General features: G+C 32.9%; 3 protein-coding genes across 5 annotated transcripts; 1 reads left to right on the forward strand and 2 right to left on the reverse strand.

The window, feature by feature from the left end:
* Positions 1–7,199: 7,199 nt before the first annotated feature.
* On the reverse strand, positions 7,200–8,672 carry LOC112421042 (putative protein FAR1-RELATED SEQUENCE 10). The gene is made up of 2 exons (XM_024781004.2): positions 8,475–8,672; positions 7,200–8,042 (listed from the first exon to the last, which is right to left on the reverse strand). The coding sequence occupies exon 2, from the start codon at positions 7,992–7,994 to the stop codon at positions 7,335–7,337; it is 660 nt and encodes a 219-aa protein (XP_024636772.1). The 5' UTR covers positions 7,995–8,042; positions 8,475–8,672; the 3' UTR covers positions 7,200–7,334.
* Positions 8,673–12,362: 3,690 nt separating this feature from the next.
* On the forward strand, positions 12,363–15,298 carry LOC11405683 (malate dehydrogenase 2, peroxisomal). The gene is made up of 9 exons (XM_003608279.4): positions 12,363–12,577; positions 12,985–13,200; positions 13,591–13,905; positions 13,997–14,086; positions 14,178–14,261; positions 14,484–14,519; positions 14,626–14,715; positions 14,802–14,896; positions 14,992–15,298. The coding sequence occupies exons 1-9, from the start codon at positions 12,506–12,508 to the stop codon at positions 15,062–15,064; spliced, it is 1,071 nt and encodes a 356-aa protein (XP_003608327.1). The 5' UTR covers positions 12,363–12,505; the 3' UTR covers positions 15,065–15,298.
* Positions 15,299–15,638: 340 nt separating this feature from the next.
* On the reverse strand, positions 15,639–18,008 carry LOC11407219 (transcription factor bHLH25). Of its 3 annotated transcripts, none has more exons than XM_039832946.1 (5): positions 17,827–18,008; positions 17,649–17,694; positions 16,990–17,439; positions 16,347–16,715; positions 15,639–16,159 (listed from the first exon to the last, which is right to left on the reverse strand). In XM_039832946.1, the coding sequence occupies exons 2-5, from the start codon at positions 17,685–17,687 to the stop codon at positions 16,085–16,087; spliced, it is 933 nt and encodes a 310-aa protein (XP_039688880.1). In that variant the 5' UTR covers positions 17,688–17,694; positions 17,827–18,008; the 3' UTR covers positions 15,639–16,084. The 3 variants fall into 3 exon arrangements, with proteins under 3 accessions (XP_039688880.1, XP_024637317.1, XP_024637316.1); XM_024781549.2 differs by having other exon boundaries at positions 17,649–17,699; XM_024781548.2 differs by having other exon boundaries at positions 17,649–17,730.
* Between the last annotated feature and the right edge of the window lie 9,008 nt (positions 18,009–27,016).

Raw genomic sequence — 27,016 nt, forward strand, 5'->3', positions numbered from 1 at the left:
ATAAATAAATTAAAACTATTGTTTAGTAAATGAATTCTATATTTGAGGTACGAAATAAGTTTAGAACTCTTCTAAGGGGAACAAAAGAAGTTACTACTGTTTAGTTTTGGGTATGTACTCAGATTTATTAATCTTCAATTACAATGTACAATCTGAGAGAAATAGATGGCATCATTGCTTAATTTTTGCTTATTAATCCGTCCGTTCCTTTTTAAGTGTTATTTTTGGAAAAAAAAATTGTTCTTATTTAACTGTCACTTACAAAGTTCAATGCAACAATAAATGTTGTTTTACCAACATTACCCTTAATTATTTATTGCGGAGAGAGAAATATATAAAATAATATATTAAATGATTAAGGCTATTATAGTACAAATATAAATTATTGTATAAGAAAAAGTAACATTTATTGAGTGTCTTAGTTTGTGTAAAATGTAAAAAAGAACGGATGTACTAATTGATGTGTTTTTTCTTCCTGTTTCTAATTTTGTGCGGCAAAGGGTGTGGTTAAGTAATATATTCATGTTCCTGATTTTGCAGTTACACCCACTTTTATATATATGTGTGTGTGTCTATATATATATATATATATAATAAATACTGCACGTCTGGTCACCGAAATGAAAAATGACAAATAATTTTTGTGTATAGCTAAATTTGGACAAGTTTTGTAAAAACTTATTTACGTAATTAATAGCTTGTATTTTCGGTTAATAACGTTTAGTATAAATTTTTTTTAAAAGAATCAACTGATTGAGCTTAAGTGATAAATGAATTTAACTAAGGACGAATCGTTCGAAAGAACCCGAGTTCGATTTCTTTGTAAAATAATTTGTTTTTAGACTATTCTTACCTTACGATCGAACTTCAAATTACTATTGTCTCTTTCTCCTAAGAATCGGAGGAAACTTTTCTAAAAAATATATAGCAGATGGCTAATGATTATGGTCTAAGGGTAAGTCTACTAAAATCATGTTTAAGGCTCATGAACAAAAATATATATTTTTATTTGAGACTTTACGAAGAAAAAAGTAGCCCTGACTTTAAACAAGACTCCACAAGTGAACGATAAGATTGAACCTTTAAATTAGTCGGTCATTAAGGCAGATACTTAGTTTTAAAAAACTACATCTAAAAATTTATAAAGGATCTTATATTTAAGGTAATAATTATGTTAATTTTCGAAGATTGAACCCAAAATATCCTTTTTCAAACTCGTTCAACGTCCATTAGATCATCAACCAAGTTACTCATGTGAAACAATAATAGGTGGTTGATTTTTCCGATTATATATTATTTAGAAAATGGTGAGTACCATTTGTACCTCATCTCATAATAGAAATTAAGTTTCATTTGTATTATATCATTTTATTCGATGAAATTCATTTTTCTATAAAGAAAACATGTATTCCCTGTATTGACAAAAAAAAAAAAGTAAAAAGAAAGTCTACTTGTATGGAAAAAAAATTGATAGAGTTAAAAATAGATTATCTTTCCAAAGTAGATTAACATCTTCAAAAATCTCTATTTTCATTTTTTTCTTTTAAGTTTTTTTTTTTTTTTAATAGACGAAATGAGAAAATCATTATAAATTCACATACACAAGTGGAGATATTAGAATTCGAACACCGACCATAGCATCCGACCTAATAATTTCAGCGTTTTACCAGTTGAACTAGGACTTCTCAATTTTTCTTATAAGTTCTTTTAGGGAATTTTTTTAAGTTAAATTAAAATGAACTCGTGATATACGAGGGGGGTTTATTAATTTCTTTCCAAGAAACGAGGGGAATTATATTGGTCCTCGCGTTGCACGAGACCATTGCATAAGGTAACACCATCCATTCATTCTGTGTTTCTCTGCTTGCCACGTTGCATAAGATCTCATCACAACCATTTATTCATTTTTGTATTTTTTTTTTTAGAGGATTTATTTATTTTTGTATTAAATGCGTAAATATTCATCATTAAAAAGTTACTGAATTTTATTTTTCATCTCCATAGAAAAGTTACAAGTTATCCAGAAGTCCTAACTCAACTGACAAAATGCCGAAATTGTTAGGCCAGATGTCATGATCGGGGTTCGAACCCCGATACCTCCACTTATATATGTGAGTTTATAATGGCTTTGTCATTTCGTCTATCTACCAAAAAAAAAGTTACAATACAAATATTTTTTGTGATTAACTTAATGTGCATTTTTAAATGACATTTTTGGAAACGTGTTTAAAATATTATCAAAAGTTCTTACAAAAATGAGATCAAAATTATGTTTTTAAGTCGTGATTTTCGTTAATTTTTTTGGGTCTTGCTGATAAGGAATTCATAAGTAGAAGTTTTTGTTGGAAATGTAAGCTGTTCCATTTGACCAAGTAATAATTACACAATTTTTTATTAAAAATTTACTTGTTTTAGTTGTTTAATCAAATCAATGTCCCTAGGACATTAGCATTCTCCATTTTTTTTTATAAGGATGAAACTTAAAAAATTTATATTTAATTTATCCTATAATAAAAACTTTTAAATGCATGTTTGATCCCTTATGTTTATTTTAATTTTTAAATTGGTCCTTCATGTTTTAAAAGTTTCAAGTTGGTCCCTTGCGTTTTAAAAATTTCAAGTTGGTCCAAAACGTTACCCACGTTGGAATAAGTTGAAAACTAAAATAAACATAAAGGATCAAACATGCAATTAAACCTACTTTTATTTGTAACTGACGTTGTAAACATGTCTTGAACAAAACTATACAAAGATTAAAAAAAATTAAGTATAATCAAACAATTATGAAAATTATATAAAAAAAAAAATAACATGTAAAATACAAAAGAAATAAAAGAGCTTAAAAACGTGTTAATATCTATTATTTTCTCTCTTGATGTTCTCTATCAAATTTTGCAGCAAGATTTTCAATGTCGATGAAAGTGCTTTGATCAATCCAGGAAAAGTGGGTTATGGTGGATTAATATGTTAGCATGAAGGAAGTTTTCTTCTTGGTTTCTTTGGTAGTGTGGGGATCTCGAATATCCTACATGTTGAGATTCAAGTATTTTCGACTGGTGTAAGTTATGTTGGGAGGTAGGTTATAGAAAGCTTATGTGTTTTCCTGACTCTCTTCATGTGATACGGTTGGTGTTGAAAGACACCCGAAAATTTTATCATTTTGTAAATTTGTTGGAACTCGTTTATAATTATTTTGCTAAGGATTGATTTATTTCTATTCATCATATCCTTTTGGAAGGGAACTCTTATGTCGATATCATTGCTAAGTTTGGAGCTAATATTTCAGGCCACCTTGTTACGTTTAAGAGCCTCTTATATGTTTATCACATGCTTTTACTAAGTGATGTTTTAGGCGTGTCTTCTGATAAGTGCTAGAAAGTTGTATTTTAAATGAATATTCATAGCACTTTTGTTACTTGTTTTGCAAGTTATTGAGGGAAAAGCCGAGAGATAAGTGATTATTGCCCTTTTACGCTTTATCTATCTTACTTTACCCATTTGTGCAGGATTTGAACTCAAGACATCAAATAAAGAAGAAAAATAAAGAAAAGTACAAAATAGGCAGAAGTATCACTTTGCTTGCCATCAACTCACAGTGGCGAGTGCTTAAAAGCTAGCAGAGGTAGAAGCAACAATTCACTCGCCTCCAACTCGCAGTGGCGAATAGCAAAGGCGAACAAGAGGCAGGAAGACCTATTTACTCGCCATCAACTCGCAATGGCGAACCAGCAGCTCGCAGTGGCGAGTGATATTACCCACGAGGCGAGTTAGAGCGGCTATACTCCTCAGAGGTGACGTGGCACAAACCCACTGGTGAAGTAACCTCAACTCGCCATGGCGAATGAAGTTACTCACGAGGCGAGTTGAGGCAGAACAGGAATTCTATAAATAGCCACTTGACCATTTCATAAAGTTATCTTAGTTTTCTCATATTTTCATCTTGTAATACTTTTAGAGAGAGATAAGGCTTGTTCTAATAGAGTGAGAGTGATCAAAGGTGGATTCTTCCTCATTTGTTGAGAGATCACAAAGTTGTAATGAATCCTTCTCTTTCAATTCATTCTTGCAAGGCTTCCATGACAATGAGTAGTTAAATCTCCTTTGTTGGGATTAGAGGTACTTGAACTTAGCTAAACATGTATTCTTTTGATCTATAAATATATGGTTCTAGCATTTGATTTGATATTGATGTTATTCTTGCACTTTAATGCTTATGTTTGATGTAATTGTGATTGAGAAATACTTTTGAATCTAGGTTTAGAATAATCATCTATCAAAACATAAGTTCTAGACATGGAATTGATGTTTTGATAATCACCTTTTGTATCCAAACTTAAAGCTTTCTTATCATTCAATAGATTGAGAAATCATCGATTGAATGATAAGACCGACTCTTGGATCATTCAATAGTTTGAGACATCGACGATTGAATGATACAATTGATCTCACAATATTGTTTGGACACGAATGGTGTTGTCGAGGGATACATGATAATATCAAAGAAAAGCTAGAATCCATGTATGGTCATTAGGTAATGTGTGACGCTTGATTAAGGAACTTCAATCCTAATAAGTTTCACGCCTTATTAATCTCAACTTTATCATTTCAATATAGTTAACTTAGTTACTAAAACAAACAACAAACTATCTTTTAATTTAGAATGATATTTGGTGTCGAATAGTCCGTGATATCGCACTAGTCCATGAGGAGACGATATAAATACTTACTATTGTTTGATGCAAAAATACTACATCACCTTCTTAGTGACTTGGACCATCCACAATGGTGGGTGCTTCATCTATTTAGCACCATATTAAATAGACACCTCCATTGTGGAGTATAATATATGGGTGGCTATGGAGAAGGGTGGCTATGGAAGCACCCTCTCTCTCTTCATTTTTCACGGGTCACATTTAATAAATCTTAATAAAATAAATAAATTTTGTTGAAATGTAATGATATAAAATTATTTGTAGGACTTATTTAATAATTTTATTGAGGTGTTGGGTTAGAGAAAATTGGTGCTTATTAAATATTACCGTAAAATTAGTGATGTAAACATATGAAATTGATTTAAACACCCAATTTAAGGCGCTATGTTGTAAATGTTCTTAGTTTTCTTTCTTCTTCTTTTTTCCTTTCTCATGCAACCAAAATAAAATTTTACAACATATAGCATATAAAAATTCTCTCACATAGTATAATTTTGATCATCGGATCATTACAACGCTAATTTTGTGTTTGTTTATCCCAATAAAAATCACTATTTAAAAAAATAATAGTCTCTTTGAATTATAAAAGAGATTTTTGTTACAAAATTACCTTCATCTTTTAACTGTTATTTTCTCTCCTCTAAAAAAAGTTTATTCTCTGAGAAACTACTCTTAACGGCTTCTCATCTGAAGTTATTTTATTATTCTTTTTTTTTTATTCCGATTTTTTGAAATCATCATCATTTTATCTTTATGATGTTGGACTCATGGGCTCGAAAGATTCATGTAGAGCTTGTTGCTATTTTTGCATGAAGTTGATGGATCTTGAATTGTCTCTATGTTGCCAGACAATTCATACGTAAGCTTAAGATTTGCTATTCACTTTTGTTTGATTTAGACTGAGAGGCTCGAAAATGGTGTATAGCTTTCTGCCATTGTTGTAGAGAGTTGATGGTACATGAGTCACCTCAGTGTTGACTGATGGTTCAATCACCGCATCGAAGATCTTTAATTAGTTTTAGGATTAATTAGAGGCTGATAAACTTATACACTTGTGTGTTGTTTTAATTTTTGTATCACTTGTTTAGGTCGACCTACACTCTTATGTGGTTTTGCTGGGTTAGGTTTATGTCCTCTCAATTTTTATGTAATTTTTCCCCTTTTTTAATAATATTTACGAGCATTTGAAAAAAGAGTAGGGTACCAACTTAGTTGGAAGCCTCTCTATTTGATGTCATTTTTCTCTTGCTTTATAAAAAAAAGATTCTGATTTTTTTTTTTAAATTATAACAAATGGATGCAATACTCTTAAAAGTGATTTTTATTTAAAAATGAATTTTTTATTAAAAAAAAACTACAACACTCGACCTATTAAAGATTATTATTTAGAGATTTTAAAAAAGATAATGATATTATTTAGAGATTTTATAAAAAAAAAATTTCAGTTTTTTATGATAATAAAACTTACTTCTAAAAGAAAATTGTTTGCTTGAATTCAACTATATAAATTATGAGCTTTGCTGTATTGTTGTTAGATTATGATTGTTGTTGAAAATATGAGTAGTTGTTAAATTATGTACTTAATACTATAAATTTTGCATCAATCCGATACATGAAAATATCATATCGTAACTCTCAATCCATTTGGGTCGTATCTACCGATCCAAAAGCTTAATGAACTTCAGAGGGTCGATCTGATTATAACTCCCAAACTAGAGCAATGGAAAGTTAAGATATGAAAGACTTTTTAGAAATTTGAGGAGTCTATAAGCATTTCAAGGGGCTTATAGAGCAGCTTTCTTCACCAACTAAGTTTATTCGGTCCAATAGCCCATGCGCTACGTGATATAGCCCAAAGGCCAAATCACCCTATTCCTTCGAAAAGAAAAGAACTACTAAGAATACCCCCAAAAATGATTCCCTCCAAAAATTAACAAAATTTCTATACTTTATATGAAGGGGTTTTTCTAACTTGTGCAGGATTGCACAGGATAAGGGGTATTTAATGCTCCACTTTTATAGGTTTTTACACATCCTATTAATGACTTCACTTTCTTGAAAATTGATTTCCTTCTCTCCTTTCACGCTTTATTCTTCTTTCTTTTTTCAGTGTTATTTTTTCCTTCTCTCATTTCTCCTCTGTTAACATTTTTTTTATTCTTGTTCCTTTTTTTTTCACGTTTTATTTTTTCCTTCTTCTCTATTTACACACTTACGAGTCTTCTTCTTTGAAACAAATTTTTTTCACATCAAACTCACTCCCATAACACATGCTCCATGCAAAATCATCAATATTCCATGTAAAAATTGATTAAGATTCGGCTTATGCTACGGTGTTCAAAACTACAGTGTTTCAATGATTGCGTTTAAAATGACGGTGTTTAAATTGACGGCATTTAAAACGACGGTGTTCAAAACTACGGTGTTCAAATTGATAACAATATAACCAAATTTAAAATAACGGTGTTCAAATTGACAATAGAACCAAAACTCAAAATGACGGTGTTCAAAATAACAGCAAAAAAAATCATCCAAGACTGCTAAAACATACTCAGCCTGCAGTAACCAATATAACACGAAAAATAATAATTCCAAGACTACTAAAACATACTCAGCCTGATACTAAGAAGACTTTAGATAAAAAACAGGATTCAAATTTTGTTGTGCTTGATCTTCATTCTTCCTCTTCTTGGTGATTGTTGGCTGAACATAACTTTCTTTGTCCGGACAAGTTGTAACATTGTGCCCCATTCTCTTGCAAAAAGTACATCTTCTTGCTCTCTTTGACAATTCCATTCCTCCTTTTGATCGTTTTGTTTTGGGACGACCTTTTGTATTAGACCTTGGCGGATTTTTAATTAAGTCTACTGTATTCTCCACATTCTCAATAGGTTCTCCTTCACTAAGCATCATATTTACTTCAACCGGTCTTTGAAATTCATCACGACACCAACGTAATGGCAAGTAACTTGTTGGAATCTCAAAACAATCTTTATGAAGGAATATTGTCAATACATGACGACAAAGAATACCCCAAAACTCAAAGTGCTTGCAACTACAACCAACCACATCACCATCCCATAAGACTTTATGCTTTTGTGAATGTTGCTCCTTGCAATATTTCACAGTAAATTCTACATGATTTTCTTCACAAATCTTGTATTGAGTTGCCCTCTCAAACTCCTGAAACTTCTTGAAAGCATATTTTGTGAAAATATTGTAAACTTGCTCCTCTAAAGGGAATAAAGATCGAAGTGATGATCCCCTGTATGTATCCAACATGGTATGATGTTATTGTTTTTGTCCAATGTCTTCAATGGCAAGATCAACCTAAAATTTAGAATAAATTTATAGTCAAATCTACATCACAAAACATTAACAAGATGGCTAAACTAAATTATCATACATATTCTTACTTGTTTGAAAAGTTGAGTTAAACATGAACGAGATGAAGTAAAGCGTTTTAGGAATCCATTTATGTATGAAAAGTTGTGTTAAACATGTAAGAATTTACTTATGGGTTCTTTTTCACTTGCCATAATAATTGTATTAACTTTTTTTGAAACAACATATTATAAGGGAACAAGCTGATAAAAGAAACTACAACAATGGAAAAAGAACAAAAACAGAAAAAGGGAACAACAAAACAAAACCGAAACAGTAATGGGTATAAATGAAGAACAATTGAAACAAAGAACAAGAACAATGAAGAAGAAGAAAAAACGTGAAATAAAAAAAAAAATGATTAAGGAATTAACTCACTCAGGTACAACAACCATATGAGTATAAATGGGTTGTTCTTTTTCACTTGCCATATCCTTGCATAAAGTCCTTCAAAGCATAAGAAGAAAGTGACGTGAGAGCATAATAAGTTTTAGTTTTGGTGTGTTTTAGTGGCAGTGGAGAGAAGAAACAAGAATAAAACCTGAAAAGGTGAGGAGGAAGAAAAATAAAACGTGAAAAATAATTTCAAAGGAGAGAAGGAAGAAAAATCAATTTTCAAAAAAGTAGGGTCATTAATAAGATGTGGAGAACCCTATAAAAATGGAGCATTAAATAACCCTTATCCTGTGCAATCTTGCACAAGTTAGAAAAACCTTTATATGAAATCTATTTTTAAAGCATAGGATTCAATAAAAAGAATGAGCGTAAAAGGTTAGAAAAAAAAAACTTCATAACACTCTTTAAAGTTTAATATGTTAACCTTTTTACACTCTCTCAATCATCATTGTATACGAATCACAGAGAAATACTTGGATTATCTCCAATAGTGTAGCAAATTCTTTTACCTGTAAAAAAGCTACTGTCGGAGGTGGTACTGTTATAGTAAAATGCTATTATATTATTAATTTTTCTGTAAAAAAATGTTATTATAGTAAAAACGTTAAAATGAAAATTGTTGCACTGTACTGTGGGAGAAGAACCAACGGAGAATCATAACTCATAGGAACTAGGAAGGTTGTTTTAATTCCTCCAAGTTCAATTGTTTATGCTCTTACGGTGTGTTTGGTAGAGGTGAAATTGTAGAGAGAGATGCAAGCGAGAGAGAAATAGGAGAGAGATGCAGAATCTTTTATGTTTGGTTGAGGAGAGAAATACAAGAGAGTGAGAGAAGAAAGATCAAAAAGCTACTTTTTCTAATCTCTCCTCCTATGCGAAGAAAGTCTCAGAAGTGGCCCCATTTTTTTTGTGTTTCGAAAATACCCTTGCCTCTAACACGCCAAAACATTGTAAAATCACTTTTTTGTTATTGTGTTAGTGTGGCTGCTTCAGCTTCATGTCCCTATTCAATCTCTGATACTGTTCCGACGCCGTCTCTGACTCTGACCCTGTTGAGGCTTGTGGCTCCGGTGAGAATATTCTGTTTTGCTGCATATGTTGCTATCTGCTTTGCTGCATACGTTGTTTCTGCTTTGCTGCATCCACCATCATTTCAAAGAAGAAGCTCATATGTTGCTATTTGTGAATTGGATAGTCATATTATGGTAGGAAGGTTTTGATTTTTTTGATGAATAAGTTTTTTTTTTGGTGAAGAGGTGGGAAGGTTTGGTATGTGTGTTTTAGTTTGATTTTAATTTGTTTTCTTCATATAACATTTTTTTCGTAAAATGATATCAATGTTACTATTTAAATTTTAATTTTTTTTTATCTTATGTTTGAATAATTAAAATTTACAACTACAGTAACGTACAATTGTTTAAAATTTGTGATGTGTTATTAATTATCTCACAGTGTCATTTGCAAAGTAATATTAATTTTTTCTTTCTACTTTTTTATCTCTTTCTCTTCTATTTCTCTTCTACCAAACGACCCCTTAAATCTACTCTATTTCTCTTTTATCTCTCTCTTCTTATAAACTATCTCACCTATTTCTCTCTTCTTAATTTCTCTTCACAACCAAACAAAGCCTTAGGGATGCAACAACCAAGAGAGAGTCGACACTTGCCCACAGTGATTTTTTTGAAGGGGTTGTCTGCACAACGTTATACTTATTTATGTTTTTATTCTCTTACTATCTTTATTTTTTTTATCCCAAAAAAGAATGGTTGTTTTAAAAATTATTTTGCAAATATCATATCATTCCTAATTTCAGAATCAATGATTGTGTCCTCAATTGTGGGATTTTCCAAACAAAATAAAAAATGAATGTGTCTTCAATAATGGGTGTCAAACCTTCATGAAGTATACCAACAAGATGATCATACTTGAGATTTGTAGTGTTGCGAAGTATGAGTTAGATGTCTTATATTTTAAGGTTAAATATATTTTTGTCTATAAATATTTTAATTTTTTGTTTATCCTCATAAAATATTTGTTCAACTTTTATCCTTCAAAAAAAAAAATTCTTTAAAAATTTTCCGTCTACACTTTTAGTCCTTACTTTTAAATCGGGTCATGAGTACCCTTCAGATTTTTAAGGTATGAGAATCACTTATAAAAAAAATTAGATTTCTTTTAACAAAGTATGCATTAAATAAGAATTTTTAATTGTCAAAAATATAAAAATTCATATTTAATTCACACATTGTTAAAAAAAAATCTAAATTTTTTCAAGAGAGAATTTCATAATGCACTAGACATGATTGCGGAAAAAGATTAAAAAATATGAACGATACACATAAGTTGACTTAAAAGCATGGATAAAAAGTGGTGATGAAAAATTTTCAAGGGGTTAAAGGTTGATGAAATTTTTTAAATGGACAGTTGATATACTTATAAAAACCAAAAATATATTTAACCCTATTTTTATAAATTATATGAATAAATTGATAATCAAATGGATAAAGTCTTCAATATAATGCTCATCAACGAACAACATGTATATTCGTATTATTCATCGCGGGGAGGGGGATAGAGGGCATTACAACATATTCTCCCTCGCCTCCTGCTCCGGTGTTGGCATGTTAGGAGCAACCCGGGATAGAAGCAGATGGATGCTTGGGTCCAAGGTTGTCACGGTCTTAGGCGGGATCATCAGAACCATCGCCATCATCCTAGGTGGGATCAAATGGGCGAGGAAATGGGCTAAGAGAAGAAATGAGGGAGTCTGATGGTTTTTTTTTTAGTTTATTTTATACTTTTGTCAAAACAAAAAAATATATTGTATCTATATCATACAATATAATAAAACAGAGGAACAAGAATCTCTTGTTGTTTTTTAGACCCCGTATTAGACCTCGTATTTTTGTCTTTGAAAATATTTTTCGTACGTCAAATTTTGTAAACTTGTTCATTCGAAGTTCAAATGGTATGCAAATGAGGAGTCATTACTCATGTTGTAAGTTTGATTTCAATGCTAGCTATTTTATTGGTTATTTGAAATTTAAATTCTTTTTGCGTTCAGATTCCTATCAATCGAATTCGATATCGGTTGTTCTAATTATATTAAGATAAGTAGTGTGTAATCAAAATTTGTAAAAATAAAAAACTAATTTATATTTGTATCATTTCAATATTATTTTGTTATTTTATGATATCTAATAATTTAAATAATATATATTAAATATTATTTTCAACAAGCACACGCGCGAGCACACATGTATATAAGCAAATTATCTACATAGCTGATTTTTTCAATTTTTCTCAATAACAAATTTTAGATGTTTTTTTTTCTCCATGTTTTAGCTCAAACATAAGGCGGTCCAAATCCAAAGATATTTATTACTACAATATTGAAAATAATTTTGAACGAAAGTAAAAAGTAGACATGACTTTTCCTAAGAATGAAGTGTGAACTTTTAAGTGACTTTCAAGCAGTAGTTTGCTTGTGTAGGGTTAAAATGTCATATTTGCTTATTCTATTATTTTTCTGTTTTTATTTTTATTTTTATCGATATATGTTAGTAGTTATTTTTTTGAGGAGATTTTTCTTTGATGTAATTTCTTTATGTTCTAACGGAATCTATTGCACTACTCCCTTAGAGACTTTTCTTAATTTAAGCATTTCCTTTTACTTCACATTGTGCAATCCTAATGGTTAAAAATTCTGAGAGCCACATTCATTTGAGGTCTAGGATAATAAGATAAGGGTTCAGAAAACTGGATTCCACACAAAATTCATTTTTGGCTAAAAATATATAAAATGGAAAAAAAACATTAGACATATATGTCAATTTATTGGTGTATCCTATTCTCAATTATATTTTATCCATTCATTATATTTTTCTGTTTATATTCTTTTGCACCCTCTCATTTCTTGTCCTGTTTTTTCACACCCCATAATATAATATACTATAACCATTCAACTTCAGCACACACTGCTTCTTCCTCAGTCTCTCAAGTAATCCATAGAAATGGAAGCACATGCAGGAGCCAACCAAAGGATTGCAAGAATCTCTGCTCATCTTCACCCTTCAAATTTCCAGGTTTTTTTTTTTCTTCCTTTGGTTTCCTTCAGCTAACGTAGCTAGAAAGTTCAATGATATTGGTTTGTATTACTTGCATGATAAACTTGAGTTTTCACTGTTGCCAAATATTGTTTTTTTTCTTCTTACAGGCAAATGTTAGTAATTAATTGTTGCCAATTATTATTGATTAATAGTGTGTATAAGGTTTTAAATTTTGCGAATTCGCATAGAAAATCTTGATATTATGGATAATCACGGTCTAAATTAGGGCAGCGTTGCGGTTGCAGAGACATCAAAACCAAGAACTTTGATTCGCAGCCTAAATTTCGGTCCAAATGACGGTGGCAGACCTAAATTATATCAAAACCACAATAATTATCTTAAAATTAGTGTGTATGAATGTTATGTCTGTTTTTTTATGACAGGAAGGAGGTGATGTTGTAATTGACAGAGCTAACTGCAGAGCCAAAGGTGGGGCACCTGGATTCAAAGTAGCAGTATTGGGGGCTGCTGGTGGAATTGGTCAATCCCTTTCTTTGCTGTTGAAGATGAACCCACTGGTTTCAGTTCTTCATCTTTACGATGTTGTCAACACCCCTGGTGTCACAGCTGATGTTAGTCACATGGACACTGGTGCTGTGGTAATTTTTCTTTTTCATCACTTTTCTAATTTTTTTCTATTTAACAAAATGTTGATATCATCTAAAATTGTATAAAACAAAAAATTAAATCATATTTGGTTGTGTGCCGCGTTGACATTTCTCATGTTCCTATGCACTTTGAACGTGACTTTACTGAAGCAACAAATTTCAGCTTCAGTAATGGCACGGTGACACCGTGACTTTATAAGTTTCCGAACACGTGCTTAGTAGTGGCTGTGCTAATTCATAGTGGTTAGTAATAATTGTGTTTTTCTTTGGTTCAACCTGAATTCTGTTCAGGCCACTATTTATTTTAAGGATATGCGAGTTGTTTTAACAATATTTAGCTTCTACTATGTTCAAATGATTCAAGTGTATTTGGGTTTCTAGGTTCGTGGCTTTTTGGGGCAACCACAACTTGAGAATGCACTCACAGGCATGGACTTGGTAGTTATACCTGCTGGTGTGCCAAGGAAACCTGGAATGACCAGGGACGACTTATTTAAGATAAATGCTGGAATTGTGAGAACCCTTTGCGAAGGAATTGCCAAATGTTGCCCCAATGCGATTGTCAACTTGATTAGCAATCCAGTGAATTCCACTGTGCCAATTGCTGCTGAGGTCTTCAAGAAAGCTGGTACATATGATCCAAAGCGACTTTTAGGAGTTACAGCCCTCGATGTTGTGAGGGCAAATACTTTTGTGGTAAGCATAGCTCTCCTCTTCTATCTCATAATTGAATTTCCTTCCTACTATTGTATGAGTAAATGCCTGTGTATTTTTTTTTCTCTTGCAGGCAGAGGTACTTGGTGTTGATCCAAGAGACGTTGATGTTCCAGTTGTAGGAGGTCATGCAGGAGTCACAATATTGCCTCTTTTGTCACAGGTTTTGTAAAGGATACTTGATACTTCCTTACTTAAAAATTATGACATCGTTAAACAAGTCACTAAACCTTCTTCAAACTTGGCTTTTAAAGGTTAAGCCTCCCAGTAGCTTCACTGCAGAAGAAACCGAATACCTGACAAATCGCATTCAAAATGGTGGAACAGAAGTTGTTGAGGTAATGTCATTTAAGTAACAAGTTTATCACCTAATATGTGACTGGAGTATAAGAAGGATAAGCTTGTTAACGGATTGATAATTTCACTGAACTTCATTTCCTTACTTCTAATTTTATTTTTCTTTTTTTTCTTTATTTTTTCGTATTTGTACTGGAAACTTCTAATTTTATTTGGCTTATGACTGATTAACTATAATCTAATAAATATTATTCATAATACAGGCTAAAGCTGGGGCTGGTTCTGCAACACTATCAATGGTTAATAGTTTATCTCAATATTTCTGAAGTTCCAACTTCCAAGCATACTCAATTGGTATCATTGTGTCCCGGTAGAGAGACTAACTAAACATGATTGATTGTGTAGGCATATGCAGCTGCTAAGTTTGCTAACTCATGCCTCCATGGTTTGAAAGGAGAAGCTGGAGTGATTGAGTGTGCTTATGTTGATTCTCAGGTGCCAATTTCAAGTCCTTTTTCCCTTATATACGTTCTTCATCTTCCTTTCATATCAAATTTTATATCAGTGCATGTCTTCGACAGGTTACGGAACTTCCTTTCTTTGCAACCAAGGTTCGTCTTGGTCGTGCTGGAGCAGAAGAAATATTTCCACTGGGTCCCCTCAATGAGTATGAGAGGTATTCTAATAGTTTATCAAACTATTACTTAATTTCTTTATTGGAAGCAACAAACAAAGGAAAAAGTTAAAATTTTGCTGTTTAATACTTAACAGGATTGGGTTGGAAAAAGCTAAGAGAGAGTTGGCAGGAAGCATCCAGAAGGGAGTAGAGTTCATTAAAAAATAAGTCAGATAAGGAAAAAAATAGTTTTGTTTTGTCTCTTATCTATATCTGTAATAAACTTGTGTAATAATTCCCTCTGTTTATAGTATATCTTTCTTAAGAACAGTACTCTAAAATTTTTGTGTTATCCATAGCTTAGCTGTTGATGTAACGGATATGACATCAGTAAAACCTTGTAATATATTCTGAAAGTGAAAGGCGTTACAACGTCGGCCATTTTACTATTTCCAGATCAAATTTTGTTTAATCCTTCACTTCTCCACATATTCAATGAAAAAATATTTCTTTTGTACATTTTTGTCTACTTATGAAGAATTTGCAATTTTAGTTCCGAATAATTTTATGAATGTTTATATTCTCTAGATATTTATCTCCTCAAACCTTCTACGTTTTTCTGTTAAATATTAAATGAATCTTGATAAATTGATGATGGCATTGCTATCATTATTTTATGCAACACACGACGCATCGTGTTCAAGCGTCCGACCTTCCATAGCAACTATGAAGTGCGATTTGTATGGGAAACATGTACAAAAGAAAGAAGAAGAAAAAATACACTATGCTGTAACACATACAATAAGTAAAGCCAACCAAACATTTTAACTGTATATATTTTGGTACATACTTTGCAGGAGTTTTGAACTTACAGCCTTTGGCAAAGTGTTCAAACTCCATACAACTTTTATTAATCAACATATTATGTTTAAACAGAAAGAGACTAACAATACAAAGGCCTGTTTGTCAAAGGCACCCAAAAATCCAATGCCCCTTGTATAAGATTTTTAGGGGGAGAGAGAGTAGCCCTAACATGGTCAACAAGTTAACCAGAAAAAAAACCCTTTCTGCAAATGAACCATAGAGCATGCTTGGAGTAGACGGGATATTTGGCATTGCAGGCCTTGAAAAAATAAATATCACTGAAAGAACTGAAACTTTAAACACCTGTATATATAGTCGACAGTATCTTCTATATATTCTTCTTACGCTTTTGGGATCTGTTTAGTATGAACTAAAGGAACGTCCTTAGATGAAAGACGTAAAAACTGAGCGTAGGTTTCTCACAAGATCCTTCACTGTCATGCAAAATTCCACATCCATCTGCAAATTGCACAAATAGTTTCCTTATTGATAGACAATTGTAGTAATTTCGTTGGAACAAAATAATAGAAAATTATGCATAGATAGATATACAGTAACTAAGCAAGTTTTTTCATTAAAGTAGTCAAAAGACTTAAAATATAACTACTGAAACTTAATTCAATACTTTTGTTGAAACAAAGATTACCTGTGCAATAATTGTTATATCAAGTGCACAACTTCCAAATGTCATGAAACTGCTATTGGTGACTTTTAGATTGAGTTTCTCAATTTTGTGGATTGTTTTTTCCACAACTCCTTTGATTTTCTCACAATGAACTCTTATGAGGACATTTCTATCACAAAATCTTGCTTCAATTTCTGGTAGTTCTTCGTCAAAGGGATCACCAGATTCTGCCGAAGAGTTTTCAACATCATTGGATAGTTGATATTTCTTCACAACCACCACAAATTCCACGTTTTTCTTCATGTTCTGTTCCTCCTCAAGAACCTTCACCTTCTCTTGCAATTTCTTCAAGTACTTGATAGCATCTCCAAGAACAGTAACTTTGTCCATCTGTTAGTAGTAGCACAATGAAAAACTGAGACGACAAAAATTGTTAAAGATAGTACCATAAACACATTCTTATATATTCACCGTGTGTCCTACTAATAGTAAACACTAAATGATCCAACATGTGTTCAACATAGATATCGAGAAAAAACTTAAGTCCCGCGTTAGGCAGAGATCATAAAGCCTATGCAATCTTCACCTTACAAATTTGTTTTGTAGAGTTGAGTCAGGTTCAAAATAAAATGTCAAAAATTCGCAATAGTCGAATTTTGCATACCTTTTGTAGTCCAGGAACAAGGGCAGATAGAGCAATGAAGCGCTGGCTGAGCTTCTCACGCCGCTTTCTTTCAGCTATTATATGGTCTTGAGGAAGAGAGAGTTTAGGACGTGTTGCTACCTTTTTGGTCTCAAAGGTTCCTTGAGAAATCATGTCAGAAGAAGTTGCATTGTTGTTTTGAGAACCAATCATCTCATCCTTAGGCTTCACTAGTCCCAACTGATTTAACTGATTCAAATCGACAAACGAAAGAAGATTCGGGTACGAAACAAATTGAGTCTCTAGTGTCTGAGCAGTTTCCATTGAAGTTCTAGGGTTGAAGTTTGGATAAACGTATGAATGGTGTTGTGAAGTGTCACCAAAAGCAGAACCTATTGGCAGTGAGTTAGACTCATTGATAGAGCTCAAATGCCACTGATGATGAAGAAGTAAAGGATCCTCCATCATTTCCTGCAAGATCAAATACATGTTTTCACAATGTTCATGGAAATTTCATACATTTTCCTTGTGGCTTTATTAGATTATTTCACTGCTTTATTATTAGATACTTGTCTTATTTTCTAATCAAATATTTGATGCTTCCAAAATTAGTCACTGCCAAAGTATGAATGATAGTAAGTTCAGAGAAAAACTATTTGCAAGAACTATATATATCTTACCTGATCAGGAAACCCTCTGATGAATGAGATATTCTCCATAAGAAAGCTAACCTTGAAATCAAAAGAGGTCAAGGTAAATATCCTGTATCAAACCAATTATATTATTCAGCTAATGCACTCATAGTGTAAAATTCTTAATGATGGAATAATGTAAATACTGATAAGAAACTAAGCTTACTCATCAACAAATGTGCAAGATTTCAGTATTTGTTAATGTGAGGGTAAGTACTATATAGCATCAGCATCAGCATCAGCCTATATATATGGTCTTTGTGGTGATAACATTTGTCCTAATATCACTGTATCCTAACTTGGAACAGTAACGTTCTCACGGGTTTTGATGTGAATCAGCTTATACAACCCAAGATGCCTACTATTTTTCAATCAAGAAAAATTGACATAACATTTTTTTATATTTAGAGGCTCACAAATTTACACATATAACTTCTGTTGTATTGTGGACTTTTGGGGGGTGTTCATCAACAAGTTATTGAAATAGCTTATAAATGAAAAGGACTATTCTTGATTGTGTGGTCCCTATCCTTGTCCAATGCCTCAAGGTACGTTTTTATTTGCCTTATTTAGTTGATTAATTCTTCCTCAACCCTTATATCTAATTTTCTTAATCAATGATAATCCACAATCATCACTAATAGAACTTATTAGCTAACGTATTGGCTATTAAGAAACTATAAAGAAAATGCCTATATCAGTAGATATATGTCATGAATTAGCCACTGGTTATTGATTGCAATTTCAAAATACCGACATATTTATTTGCTAAAATGTTGTTTGTCAAGAACTCTTTTATCGCACTTCTGACCGAATGCGTTTTTGGTGTCTAAAGTGTGTCTGTGTCGGACACTGACACATGTGATTACATTCAATTAATTAATTCTCTCAAATTATTACTGATGTCAATGTGTCTCGTATCCAGTGTCTGTGTAAGTGCTTCATAGGTCATGAAACACATTTTCATGAAGTGATGCGACTGAGCTCAAACCCAAATCCTTAATGGACTTCACTACAGAGGCGCACGCTAAGGGACTGCACCACCAGCACACCCGAGTGAGTCTATCAAGTCCATCATCGCGGGATCAAGATCAGACACTGATATGCAAATTATGCTGGAAATCTCTCAACTCACTCAATGAATTTTCATCCAGCCCTACTGTTGAAAAGTGACTAAAAAATGTTCATTCTGTCTGTCAAAATCGGTGGCTGATTTATACCACACGGTGGCCGATTTTGCGCAGGAGGAGAAAAATAAAACAGATTGTGGGCCTGTTTTGTTCCAATTTTTGAGGGATGCTTTCCACTATAAATATAAGCCTTGTATCAGATGAATATCTGAGAGAGTGAGTGTGTGTAGAAATAAAACACTGTGTAAAAAACAAGGTTTAGAAGCCAACATACAAACTAGGGTTTGAAGAGAATTTCTCTTGGCAACAAACACTAGGGTTGGGATTGTTTTGATTCACCTTGAACAAAACACTATTAGGATCGAGTTTCTTGGTCACGGGAAGAGGCTGAGACTTGGGTAAAATTAGGTTTGAAGACTGATTCTTGTAACTCAATATCTCTTTGTAAAGAAACTCATATCATTATAGTGGAACGGAGAGCTGCTCTCTCCCCCAGACTAGGTCATCATTAGACCGAACTGGATAAACAAATTCTTGTGTTCTCCTTCTTCCTTTTATCTCTTGTCGTTTGCTTTTGTTTGAATTATTTGCTACCCACTTGATTTGATTACTTGATATTAATTTGCTTCACGCATCAAGTTTATTATTGGTGTGGTTTTCACAACGAATTCAGCATATTTGAACAGATGTCCATCAACAGGGATAGATCTCAAGACACCTATGAATGTTTGGAGTGGGAGACCGGGAAACTACTCTAATTTGAAAGTTTTTGGAGCTTTAGCATTTGCTTATGTCAGACAGGACATACTTGATGCTAGAGTTGTGAAGTGTATTTTCATGGGTTATTCTGAAGGTGTGAAAGGTTACAAACTGTGGAAGATGGAACCTGGAGGATCAAAATTTATTATAAGCAGGGATGTTACTTTTGATGAGACCCGCATGGGGATGAAGTGCAAAAACCCGGAAACAAGCTCAGAAACAGGGGTAGAGAAAATTCAGTTTGAGGTGGAGCCTACCACTGATGAAAGGGAATAGGGGGATCAGACTCCAGTACCTGATGATAGTGAAGGCCAAGAAATAATTAATCCTGACCATCAGCTAGCAAGAGATAGGCAAAGGAGACAAATTAATTCACCTAGAAGATACAGTTATGCTGACCTTATTTGTTATGCTTTGAATGCAGCTGAAGAATTGCAAGACTCGGAACCAAAGAACTTCAGGGAAGCATTAGAAAGCAATGAAAACAAGGACTGGCTGAAGGCAATGAATGAGGAAATACTTTCATTGGAAAAGAACCAGACTTGGAAACTTGTTTCATTATCTAAGAATCAAAGGGTAGTGGGAAGCAAGTGAGTGTTTAAGAATCGTCTGGAGAGACGTTAAACACTCAACATCAGCCTGGAAAGGCGGTGGTAAGAATACTCATGATCAGTCTGGAGAGGCAGAGGCAACAATACTCATGATCTATTTGTTGAGTTGGAGTTTCAAGGTTGAAGACATAGTGGGATGTGCGCATTTGCTAGTTGAGGTAGAGTAAGCTTAGCTTGAGGTGGAGTTGAACAGACCGATAATGGTACGGCTATGGAGAACCTTGGGTGCTATGCTCTAGTTGTGAGCAAGGGAATTCTTCATGAAGACGGAAGGCATTCCGGAGGTTGAAGAATGTATAACATGGCTTGTGGGATTACCCTAAAAGACCAAGGTTGATTGGATGCAAGTGAATCTTTAGGAGGACGGATTTGATCAATCCGGGGGCTGAAGAGGTATGATGCAGACTTGATTAACTTCATTGAAGCATAGATGAAGGTTGGAGAGAGCAACAAGGTGATTGATGGTTAAATTTGCATCATCACTATTTTAGAGTCAAGGTGAAGAATTGTTAAAAAGTGACTCAAAAATGTGCATTTTGTCTGTCAAAATCGGTGGCTGATTTGTACCACATGGGGGCCGATTTTGACCTGGTTTTGGAGACTTTTGTCTCGTGAAAAATCGGTGGCCGATTTTGCAAACTTGGTGGCCGATTTCGCATAGGAGGAGAAAAATAAAACAGCTTGTGGGCCTGTTTTGTTCCCATTTTTTAGGGATGCTTTCTACTATAAATATAAGCCTTGTATTAGATGAATATCTGAGAGAGTGAGTGTGTGTAGAAACAAAACACTGTGTAGAAAATAGGGTTTAGAAGCCAACATACAAACTAGGGTTTGAAGAGAATTTCTCTTGGCAACAAACACTAGGGTTGAGATTGTTTTGATTCACCTTGAACAAAACACTATTATGATTGAGTCTCTTGGTCATGGGAAGAGGCTGTGACTTGGGTAGAATTAGGTTTGAAGACTGATTCTTGTAACTCAATATCTCTTTGTAAAGAAACTCATATCATTATAGTGGAACAGAGAGCTGCTCTCTACGCCAGACTAGGTCATCATTAGACCGAACTAGGTAAACAAATTCTTGTGTTCTCCTTCTTCCTTTTATCTCTTGCCGTTTACTTTTGTTTGAATTATTTGCTACCCGCTTGATTTGATTATTTGGTATTAATTTGCTCAACGCATCAAGTTTATTATTGTTGTGGTTTTCACAACAAATTCACAACACCTACCGAGACCTCGTCTAGAGATGGACACCTGCACATTAGAAATGTACAGACACCATTCTGAAATACCTCTTACCCATCTCACTCAAAATTTAACTTGAACGTTAGAGTGTTTGCATGTATGATACCTCTCCGGTGAGCTTAACCATCGTCCTCTTCCGTCGCACATCATCAACTCCAACAATCGATCTAGGTCCATCTCAGTCCTCAGATCAAAATCCATATATATATATATATATATATATATATATATATATATATATTTAAAGAAAATCCATATATTTCGTAATTTCCACTAAGGAACAAATTTCAACATTGGTTCTCCCATTACAAATTGCACACGTATTAATTCGCGTATTAGTGATCAATTTCTTCATACCAAATAGCATGACTGGTTTATTTATCCTATATAATTTCTAAAACGAGGACTCTGGATCTGCATTGTGTCTCAGTTTCTTACTTCTCGTTCTTTATGTCATTTCACCGTAATTTACTAAAGCTACAAAAATTAGAGATTTTACATATTTTGAGTTCTTCTAAACTCATGCTTAAAATCATCGCATTTTTGCCCTTAAATTTACTTTTGTTTTTGACTTGAGTAGTCAACTTAATTAAGTCGCTTTAGTGAACCTACTGTAGTACAACTAAAATTTAAGCATACAGTGATAATGTGGCCCATTGAACAATAAACATGCATATATTATATGAAAGTTTACGCGTATTAACGAAATAATTTTCATATTTGAATATTAAAAAGGTTAGTAGTACTTATATATGGTCGTTTGGTAGGGAGTAAGAAGAGAAATGTTGGCGTAACTATGAGCTGCATGGTTGTATCCAGGTTTGTTCAAGCTGGTTTTACAATTAATTCATCTTGTGCTGCCTGGAGTGGAGGCTGGAACAACTCACCTCATAGGCTCATAGTACCTAGCTATCTACAAACCTAGCAAAACGTGTATACTGTACACTAACAAACCTATGCTCTAAAGTCGTAGTCATTTTATGGCGTGGATCAATGTCCATTGTCCACCAACTAATTCAAAGACATGTTATGATCATTACAGTTTTTTTTTTCATAGACAAATGTTAGTGTTTAATTAGTTATGAGAGGAAGAAATTGATACCGGATCAATCTCTAGATCTCATTCTTAAAACTTTTTAGAGGTCTCAACTTATACCATTAAATTTTATTTTTGGGAAATACAATTCACACGGTCATTTTATTTTATTTTTTTTACAATTATGAAGTCAAAACATTAGTTATTGTTCGACATTGTTTTAACGGTTTAAAAAAAAAGAAATTTAATTTTTATTTCATAATTTTAAATATAACGAGCACAAATTTGGATATTCTAATCTTGATAGAATGGTCACCGAAGCATGACTACGTGTCATCAAATCGTGATCCCATTCTTGTAGACTTTTTTGTTTTCGACCGGTTGTATCAATTTACTCGAACTACTTTTAAATTTGTTGGCAAGGTTTTCTTTTCAATAGAGTTTGAGTTGATAAATTTTCTAGTTTGTTAATTGTTGATGGAAAGGTGTGAGTTAAAGAAGAGTATCATGGTAAAAAATAATTAGTATTGTAAACAATCTCAAAAAGAGCTTATAAAAGGAAGGAAAAAAAAAAACTCATATTTTGGAATAGAGGAAGTGCAATTAACAACATTGTTTTTTTTCTTTCTTTTTTTATCAAGAATTAACAACATTTTTTACAAGAACATTGGTTAATGTATTAAGAAATTAAAATGTTTTATTTTAAAAAAGTCCTGATAACATTGAAGGTTACACTTCCCCTTCAAAAAGAAGGGAAATGTTAAAGATTACATTTCTGTTAAAATAGATTAAATGTTTCACACCAACATTGGTTAATCCGTCAAAATTCTGATTTGTACTTTTTATTGTCATTGAATCGAAGATATGTAAACGAGCATGCAGTTTTTGTGTTTTATCGTATCATCAAGCATGCTCTTTCTTGTACTTAACATGCATGAGTGGCAAGCGAATACAACCTAGATTTCCAAACAAAGCACATGGACGCCATGTAATTTCCTGGTGGCGATGGCTTGGATCTGGAGTATATGCTCATCCTCGAGGTTTTAGGTTCGATTCTCTCCATATCAATTTAAATAAGTTAATTTAGCTTCTTCAAAAAAAAAAAAATCTTCAAATTTTTAAATGAAGCAATTCAGGTGTGTAAAAATTACATTTCACACTTTGTAGTGGCTGATTTGAAGTCGGTATAATGATTTTAGTTAGTGTGAAGTTATTTTTTGAGGAAGTGTGGAGTTATTTGTGGACCTGAAAATTCCCATTTTACACCTATGGAATCGGTGTAAAAAATCCTGAAATTTTGTGACGTGGAATAATAGAAAAATTACTCATCAGGCATCTATGGTTTGCTCACAGACATCTAAAACTATTGAAAATACCTCCTACGATAATTAATTAGTTTTGACTATCGTTTAGTAGTTAAGTGTTGTTCCAAACCAGCCATATACGGAAACAAAATCCACTTTGTTTTAGTAACGGCAATTAATCACCGCTCACCTCTTTTTCTCAATTACATTATTGTATGCAAAGATAGAGTTAGGAATTTAAATCCAATATATAGTAAGACCAGTAAAGTAATTGAGAGGTAACTGAAACCAATTATCCTATATGCTTTGTGTGGATGGTAGTTTTACTCACAAAAATGGGTTATGTTTCCGCGTTCCTATAATGGAAAACGACAAATAACTATTGTTTAAAAGGAAATAATAGTTAATCGTCGTTGGAGGTATTTTATGTTGGAGGTGTATGTGAGCAAACGTGCCTAAAGAGCAATTTTCAAATGTTAGACTTCTATTTGGGCTTATTCAGAAATCCAGCCCAACAAAAGAAATTGGAGCCACAAGATTGTACAAAAAGTACGAAGAAAATTGTTTTTTTGACAATGAATACTTCCTATTGACACAGGTAAATGATGCTTTTACCTCCAGCGGCAGTTAACTGCCGTTAGACTATGCGTCGACAGTTAACAACCGTTGGCTTTCCAGCGGCAGTTAACTGTCATTGTGTTTGTGATATATGAACATAACAGCATAGGAGTTTCCAAAACTCCATTGTTACGTTTTTTGCTTCCATAGGTGCGAATTTCACAAAGCATAAGCCATTCCAAGCGAATTTCAAGCACAAAATCAAGTAAGTTTTTTGAATTCTATTGCATTGCTATTTTGTGATTGATTTGTTAGTTTTTTTTGGTTAAATTGCGATTATAGAGGTTTATTGATTTTATGATGTTATGATAGTTTAGGTTGTTTGAATTGTTAGGTTTAGGTTAGAATTGTTTATATTGTTAAAATTGTAGAATTGTTATGAAATTATGGTAGAATGTTTAGGATTAGATGAATTGTTGTATAATCGTTGCGATTAGTTTAGGTTTGTTATGAAATTTTGTTGTTATGAATTTGTGATAGAATTGTTACGATTAGTTACGGTATAATTTTTAGGATTAGTTTAAGTTTTGATGAATTATTGTGGAATTGTTACGACATGATGTAGGTTTTGATCGCTGATTTGTTTATGTAGATATGTCTCAGAATCATGGAAACGTTGAGTTGACAAGAAGAAGGAGGGTGACAACAAGAAGAAGGAGGGTGACAACAAGAAGAAAGAAAAATCACTGATGACATGGCACAAAATCACATGTGATGGATCCGTAAAAAAGAAGGATTCGAAGGTGCTGGTGTATAATTATTCGAGGTTGAGGAGGAGCGGGAGGACATGCTATTTTGGTCCTCAGCCAAAAGCAGGTGCCCCAGGGACCGTCGAGGACAACCCAATTGACTTGTGTGATGAGGAAGATGATTGAATGTAATGAGTTGTAATATCTAATTGTTTTGGATCTTTTTTTAAGTTTTTTTTTTTTTTATGGTACATTTTGCTTGACATATTGGTACTTTTAATAAATTTGCATTTTGAACAATTTCAATTAAAATCGCATTTGAAATAATTTTGATTAAAGTCGCGTTTTGAATAATTGCGTATTCGAATAAAAACTAATTAAATCTAACGTGAATTCAACTAATTAAAATTGCGTAATGAATAAATAAATTCGAAAAATGAATAAATAAGATAATTATTGTTCCATTCAAAACAAAATGTATTATGCATATTCAACTATACATGTTATCACATTACATTGTATTACATTACATTCCGGAATGTACCTTCCAACTGCAACAATTATCTTACCCTTGAATGAGGCAAATTCAAACTTGCTAAACAGCAGGACTCCAACATCCGATCAACATCTTGAATGATGGTGTTCAAGTGTCAAAAGAATGAGGTGCATTCTTTGACACTTCAATACAAGTATTCAAGATGTTTATCGAATGTTGGATTCCTGCCGTTTAACAAGTTTGAATTACCCCATTCAAAGGAAGACAATTGTTTCAGTTGGACATTTGTACCTTCCAACTACAACAATTGTGTTACCTTTGAATGGGATAAATTCAAATTTGTCAATTAGCAGGACTCTAATGTTTGACTGGCATTCCCATAGTTCCATTCAAAAGATTAAATTCTTGTTAGGTTTTGTTTAAATGACGGTATTCAAGTGTCAAATGAATGAGGTTCATTCATTGACACTTCAATACCTTCATTTAAACCGGTCTAACAAGAACTTAATCTTTTGACAAGAACAATGGGAATGTCGGTCGAACATTGGAGTCATGCCGTTTGGCAAGTTTGAATTACCCCATTCAAAGGAAGACAATTGTTGTAGCTGGAAGGTGCATTCATTCGGTACCTAATGACGATCTTTCAGCGGAATCAAACTTTTGATGATATCTTCAGTTGATCTCAACAACGTCACCCGCATATCGATCCACTGGAACATGCCGTGCTCCCAAACCATGCTCGTCACGTTTTCGTCGTTCGTTAATTCTACCCAAGTGAATAATACTCTCCCCTCGTCGAGCGTTGGACATTTATACCTAACGTGTTCCACCCTCCTTGTGTCTATGGGGTTGACTCCTTGGTTGAATTCAGTCAGTTCATCCTTGCGACCTCTTAACGTTACACCAAGGCACCGAACCTTCAACCTCTGAGGTTCTCCGTCATTGAATTGTGCATGAACGTCGATCCACCCGGCCATTGTTTCAAATCTACACAATTAGAAATTAAAAATAATCAATGAAAAACTCATTCAAACACTTGTAGTGAAAATTTGACATAAACCCTAAAAATCCTAAACAAACCCTAAAAAATTTATAAAAATTCGAAGAAAAAAAATATAAATTTAAGCGATATAACTTCATTATAACAGGTATTCATAATATATGTTAATAGCATTTCAGATCTACAACATAACTATATTAAAAACAAATATTCAACCCTAAAAAATTTATAAATTTCGAAAAAAAAATATAAATTCAAGCAATATAACTTCATTATATCAAGTATTCATAATATATGTTAATAGCATTTCATATCTACAACATAATTATATTAAAAACAAAAATTCAAAATTTAATAATTAAACAACAACTAGAATTATAAACATAAACACATATACTTACTAAAATGTGTGACAATAGCATAAGTGATAACTTACTTTTGATTTAGTGGAATAAATTTTGGATGATT

This window comes from Medicago truncatula, chromosome 4 (assembly GCF_003473485.1).
Source record: "Medicago truncatula cultivar Jemalong A17 chromosome 4, MtrunA17r5.0-ANR, whole genome shotgun sequence".
NCBI lineage: Eukaryota > Viridiplantae > Streptophyta > Magnoliopsida > Fabales > Fabaceae > Medicago > Medicago truncatula.

What these genes read in the sequence shown, in the direction of transcription:
- LOC11407219 (XM_039832946.1), bottom strand. Translation starts at nt 17,687, where the DNA reads ATGGAGAATATCTCATTCATCAGAGGGTTTCCTGATCAG. An exon ending in TTGTTCCTGGACTACAAAAG is followed by an intron (nt 16,716 to 16,989) that starts GTATGCAAAATT and finishes TACTACTAACAG; the next exon opens with ATGGACAAAGTTACTGTTCT. An exon ending in ATATAACAATTATTGCACAG is followed by an intron (nt 16,160 to 16,346) that starts GTAATCTTTGTT and finishes TGCAATTTGCAG; the next exon opens with ATGGATGTGGAATTTTGCAT.
- LOC11405683 (XM_003608279.4), top strand. Translation starts at nt 12,506, where the DNA reads ATGGAAGCACATGCAGGAGCCAACCAAAGGATTGCAAGAATCTCTGCT. An exon ending in ACATGGACACTGGTGCTGTG is followed by an intron (nt 13,201 to 13,590) that starts GTAATTTTTCTT and finishes TTGGGTTTCTAG; the next exon opens with GTTCGTGGCTTTTTGGGGCA. An exon ending in TATTGCCTCTTTTGTCACAG is followed by an intron (nt 14,087 to 14,177) that starts GTTTTGTAAAGG and finishes TGGCTTTTAAAG; the next exon opens with GTTAAGCCTCCCAGTAGCTT.
- LOC112421042 (XM_024781004.2), bottom strand. Translation starts at nt 7,994, where the DNA reads ATGTTGGATACATACAGGGGATCATCACTTCGATCTTTATTCCCTTTA.